Source organism: Phialemonium atrogriseum (assembly GCF_030411735.1).
Source record: "Phialemonium atrogriseum strain 8032-3 unplaced genomic scaffold QBC33scaffold_2, whole genome shotgun sequence".
NCBI classification, from domain to species: domain Eukaryota; kingdom Fungi; phylum Ascomycota; class Sordariomycetes; order Cephalothecales; family Cephalothecaceae; genus Phialemonium; species Phialemonium atrogriseum.
Window position 1 is genome coordinate 1,897,319 of NW_026848139.1, and position 5,721 is coordinate 1,903,039.

The 5,721-nt window shown below is 54.4% G+C and overlaps 2 protein-coding genes across 2 annotated transcripts in view; one reads left to right on the top strand and one right to left on the bottom strand.

Annotated features, from left to right (window-relative positions):
- Window positions 1-1,649, bottom strand: part of QBC33DRAFT_616099 (fungal trichothecene efflux pump) — a gene marked incomplete at both ends in the record, with an annotated part of 2,401 nt that extends 752 nt beyond the window's left edge. The window contains 5 exons of the mRNA XM_060432652.1: window positions 121-303; window positions 369-430; window positions 524-997; window positions 1,066-1,352; window positions 1,431-1,649. Coding sequence (XP_060288129.1) covers window positions 121-303; window positions 369-430; window positions 524-997; window positions 1,066-1,352; window positions 1,431-1,649 — 1,225 coding nt within the window. The remainder of the gene's footprint in view (window positions 1-120; window positions 304-368; window positions 431-523; window positions 998-1,065; window positions 1,353-1,430) is intronic.
- Window positions 1,650-4,422: 2,773 nt separating this feature from the next.
- QBC33DRAFT_616100 (uncharacterized protein) lies at window positions 4,423-5,508 on the top strand (the record flags this gene model as incomplete). Its single annotated transcript, XM_060432653.1, has 2 exons — window positions 4,423-4,727; window positions 4,762-5,508. Exons 1-2 carry the CDS (start codon window positions 4,458-4,460, stop codon window positions 5,506-5,508), a joined length of 1,017 nt encoding a protein of 338 aa, XP_060288130.1. The 5' UTR covers window positions 4,423-4,457.
- Between the last annotated feature and the right edge of the window lie 213 nt (window positions 5,509-5,721).

Sequence of the window (5,721 nt, forward strand, 5' to 3'; positions counted from 1 at the left end):
CCCCGCCCGCCCCCCGCCCGCCCCCCCCCCCCCCCGCCCCCCCCCCCCCCCCCCCCCCCCCCCCCCCCCCCCCCCCCCCCCCCCCCCCCCCCCCCCCCCCCCCCCCCCGCGCAAACTTACAGCCTAGAAATACCGCGGCAAGCGAGAAGACTGCCATGATCTGGTACCGGGCATGGCCGATGCGGTTGGCCAGAATACCACCCGTCACCTGGCCACCAATGACCGCCAGTCCGATGACGCTAGAGATGGCGCCGAGATACACCAAGTCTCCAGTGTTGTACAACACGGCACATTGTGCGGGCCCTGAAGACGACGTTTAGAACTCGAGGGTTTCACTTGTTTGACCCGGGGCCGATCAAAAAACTTACAGACAATAGCGAAGCCATAGTAGATGCTGGCTCCGAGGCTCATCAGTAGAACTGCAACCACCCTTTGGTTTCGAACGTCAGATGTCAGCAAAGTCCAGCATGTACGGCGGGGAACGAATGGGCAAGAAGTTCGCATCGGTGCGGCCACCACCTACCATTCTAAGTTCTTGAACAGGTGAACGGGGATCAAGGGCTCCTTGATAGGGGCGTAAATCTCCCAAAGCGCAAAGACGATCAACAAGGCGAACCCGATGAAAATGGCCGAGAGGGTCGGCGCCGAGACCCAAGGGTAGACGCTGCCTCCCCAACTCAAGCCCATGAGGAAGAGGACGATACCAGCAGCGAACAGGAAAGTGCCGACGTAGTCAAAGTTCTTGACCCAGTAGGCCTTGCTGGCGTTCTCATCGTGGCGGTGCTTCTTGTCGAAGGTGGGGGGGAAGTAGAAGAGCACCCAGCACGCCAGCGCCAGGCCGTTGATGCCGAGGAGCAGCCAGTAGACGCCGCGCCAGCCAACCGACGAGTACTGGATGAAGGCATATGATATTACGGGCGCAATACCGGATCCGGGGATGCAGCACGCGTAGACAATTGCGCTGGCCATGTACCGGTATTTGATCGGGACGATCTCTCTGTTGGGAAGCTGTGAGTCATCTGGGGCCATAGGGGTATATACATCCCTTCCTAAGAAACGACTTACCCGAGCACATAATGGAATGACATCTGGGAGGCTGTGCCGACGCCAAGAAGGACGTTGCCCCCGATCAGTATCGGGATGGAGGTGGCGGTGGCACACACGATACTACCGACGACGCTGAGCACGCCGCTCCCGATGAACCAATACCGCCGGCCAAAGATATCGGTAATGCGCCCGAGAGGCGCGATGCAAACCGCCAGCGAGGCGTTATATACGAGGGAAATCCAAGTGTACCGCGGATCCGGACCGACGTCTTCGTTGATCATGGACAGGATCGGTGCCGCGTATCCCTGCGAGCTGTTAGCAAAACAGATATATTCCCGCTCGCCCTCGTAGCTATGTATCTGGGTATCCAGGAGTTTACTCACAAATGCGCCCACTCCTGCGAGCAAGCCGAGGCCGATGGCCATGAAGGTTCCCAGGAAGAAGCGACTGGTAAAGTAGCCGGGAGGTAGGTCGTCGATATCAGCCTCGAAGCCGCCAATGATGGCAGATGGCGCAGCGCTCTCAAAGGCGGATTTGGTGTCTGCATTGTCATGTGCAGAGGAGTGTTCCGTGACAGGAACCTCCGGCTTGGTGGTATCCATCACGCCAGAAGTAATGTCGGGAGGGAGCAGGGGACGCGAGGAGCGATTAAAAGTTTGCTTTTTGAGGACTAACCAGAGGAGAAGGGAAGAGAAATGGGGGAGTTGGAATTAATATTTGGTCGGTCTCGTTCTCAAGGACCACATTTAAGCAGGGGGTACCAGCTCGTTTTGTATCTCAGCCCGGGAAACAAAAGCAGAGGCCCACGAACCTCAGCTCGCTTACAAGAGTGCTGGTTTTAATTCTAGACCACCAGCCAAGGATATACCTGTCGCTAGCATGAGATGGGCTCGAGCTTGTCATCTCTGACTCGGGTCAAGGGAGAAACCGAGCTTCACAGACCGTCTGGTCGTTTGATAAAGCCATTTTCTGTTCGCCTCTTCTAATCTAGATATGGAAACCTGTTTCCTTGGGCGGGAGAAGGTAGCAACGAGGTGGCCCAGGGTTCTGCGGGGACTCGGACTGTGGCTACCCCAGACCGCATGTGACAGGTGGATTCCTCGCTAGCTCAAATAGCAGAACGGATCCAGCTACCTATTACATGCGGTCTGGGGTAGGTAGTCACCAGTCCGCAGCGTATCACAGTCCGAGTCCCCGCATGGTTCCTGGCACTTGGGTACTGGGAAAGCCGTGCGGCTCCAAAAGTGGGGGCGGACTTGGCAAGGTTTAGTTTGCCCGGGTAGCGTTTTCCAGGTTGTCGCTCAACATCATCCGGGTCGCCTGGCCTTCCAAGTGGGTGGACAGGGGGCGACTAATTCAGCAAGGTGGTCGACTAGTCGTAATTATAGGAGCTATCTATTTGCGGGGAGAGTTCCGCCTCGGCTAGACACGTCAAATTCAACTCTAATCCCATCGCGGCAACACGTCGACAGGGAACGTGGCTTGGGGAGGCGTGCTTGGGTGAGTCTAGAGGTCTCGTGATAACGGGAGGCGAATAAGGAGACCGGAAGAAGGATCCTTAGATCAATATTAGAAGTTTTGCCAATTTTGTTGGGTGGCGAAGAATCCCATCATGGCACGAGATGGATGGTGATGAAGCTGGTGTAGCTCCTACGCTGAGGTCTGCTTGGTGGTTGATGGGAGGAATGCCTCCATGCACCAGGATGCCCCTGGTCAAAACAACACGTGAGATGGGGATGGTGAAACCTACCTAACTCCCGTCGTCAGCGAAGAGTCAACGTCAGAGGGCGATTGCAGTTGTTGACAGCGCCTGCGGGGAGAAGTGAGGCGATGGGTGGCATTAGTGATTAGGTCAGCCGCTGTGGTGGCTCGGTTCGGCTTGGCAGGTGGGGGAAGCATCAGCTCCTCGCATCGCTGCAATTCGAATCCCGAAGGACTGAAGCCCACCGTCTCCCGGGAATTTTCCCACACACTATACAATGGCTGACAGCATCACAAAGAAGAGATCGCATCCGACATGATGAAATCCAAAGCTCCTCGTCCGTCGAAAAAGCTTGCAAGGCGTTATAGGCCACCAAGTCTGGGAACTAGTATTCTCTTGCTAGAGCCTGGGCATAGGGACCTGGCCTATAATGCTTTAGACTCCCCTCTGGCTCGCGTCTGCTAGGCTGGTGAGGCACCTTCTCAGATTACTGTAGCCAAGTTACCTTTCATCTCAGGCTCCAAGTCTGCCTTGCCTTCGCGACCATCCAAACCTGCAAGCAAATATCCTGCCTAGACACCTCATCTGTCTCAAAACGACACTCCCTGAAAATGCCGCGTATGAAAAAAAGCTATCCTTAGCCAATCCTAGCATATCCCTTGAATCCTCTATCATAATCTCGCTTACAGTGACATCTACGCCTAGCAAGACAGCAGAGCTCTGCCATGTCAGCAGAACGTAGCTTCCAAGTCTGTTCCTTCAGCGTTGCCGACTACATTACATGCAGGCGAGACCAGCATGAGGAAAGGGGTATTTAGTAGGCACGAGACCCTCAAAGCCACAGCAGGGGAGGTAAGGCTGCCATTCTCCACTCTCATAGGTCCTACGCAGAGGCTGTTTAGATTGGACCCATTGTAGAAAAACTAAGGTCTGAGACCAAATTTCCTGTCATCCTCTGGCGTATCTACCAAGACCCTATCCTATTGCTGTGCCTCTCCGAGCTGAAAGACACGAGTGTCAGACGAAGCCATGTTGGCTAAGTAGTCTGCCTTGTTTACATCAAGCGTTGCAAATTTGTTTAGGGAAGAAGCTGGGGTTCCTTTCGTAATGGTAAAGTTATGCTGTTCAGCTTGCATTGCTCCTATGATTGTGTCACAGCCTTTTTGAGAGTGTCGTTTGCTTATCAGGTATCATATCTAGTCAATATAGCCACCTTAGAAAATATGAAGAAAGCAATTCTCAGGACAAGAAACCAACACCAAAGACAGGAGCAAATTGTATTTTGCAATGATGGAAAATTAGAGGCAAGGGATGGGAGAGTTTTGCAGGGAGTGTCAGAAAAGCATTGGATCGTGGCAATTATAGCTAGGGTGGCAGAATGAAGCTCCTCAACTGCGCCCCTGTCAACACACCACGCACACCCCCTGCACAGGCCGAAGCTGCAGCCGCACTGGCCCACTCATGAAGAAGATAATTGGCAGAGTCTAGATTAACAAATCATAATTGGATGATACGAGGGTGTCGGGCAATTGGCTTACAGCAAATGTTGACGCATGGAACGATGCCTAGATTTATCGTCTGAAAGACCTAATTGGGTTTGGCTTGGCCCATCGTTCTGCGCCAGTAGGTTCCATTGCTAATTTGTACTGAGCCGCAGCCTCTCAACTCCTCAATTTAGTTACCAAACCTCATTTCACCCAACAGGACGATGAATCAGCCTCCGTTTGGCACTGAGAAGGAGCTCTATAAAAGCCTAATGACTAGCCGTGACCGCGGACTCCACGTCATCGAAAGAACCGCGCAGAACAGACGAGGCGATGAGCCAGCCCAGACGAAGGACTACCTGCCCGGAGAGCCTCGCGTCCAACTGAACGACCCGCATATCGACACGTACCTCAAGGCAGAGCTGGCGACCAACAGCCTGGACCAGCTTTCTCCGCATCTGTGGCTGGTCGCCAAGCAGGATATCCCACATCTCGTCCCTCACAGACCAGGTCGTCCGGGGCCGCCAGATCATCGTCACGGAGAAGCCGGAGCTGCATCTTGTCTGGTACTATGACCGCGTGTTCATCAAGCCGTTGCCGAAATATCTTCTCTCGCATGCCTTCTGGGAGTTCTACTTGGTCTCGGCCACCTCGCCGATCCAAGACCCCCTGCGGAGTGACCTGAAAAGGGCGGCCCTCGGGTTTCTACGGTCATATGCCTGGCTCGTGCGGCACAGGTCGGATTTCCATCTCGCCATGCACGAGGACCACCGCCTGCTTCCGAAGCGAGTCAGGTACGCGAGCTTCGTCAGCCTGATCAAATCCTTTGAAACCGTCGACAACGGCATGGTCTCTCCGCGCTATCACTACGGAGAACTGCGGCTCTCGCGGCTGAATTTCTGGTCCAAGATCCTCCTCTTCCGTCTCACCTACCACAAAGTCGAGGGGCAGTACGGTGCCTACTTTGCCCGCTTCTATGGTCCGATTCTCTTCCTCTTTGCGCTGTTCTCTGTGCTACTCAGCGCCATGCAAGTCGTCCTAGCCGTGCAGGACCTCATCGAGTCAGACGCTTCGTGGGAGGCCTTTTCGAAGGTGTCTCGGGGCTTCTCAGTCTTCGCCCTCGTCATCATTGCTATTATGGTTTTGTTCCTCCTGCTGGCCCTCGTGACTATATCGTCTCGAGAGGTCTTGTACGCCCTGACGGATCTGTATCGCAAAAGGCGTTCGAGACCTTACACAAAGGTGGGCAACCAAAGCCTTCCAAATGGCGATTGAGGAAAGCTGTCGAAGGCTAGCCAAGGCCATAGGGCTATCATATCGGGAGACGGGCGTGCTTAAAGATTTTAGGGCGCGGGGGGGGGGGGGGGGGGGGGGGGATAAAAAAAACCAAATTGGCGGGGACATTTAGGGCCAGGTCAAGGATTTGGTTTAACAAATCATTTTGTGTTATGTTTAGTTGGGGGCCGGGTAAATAGGGGAGCGTACAAA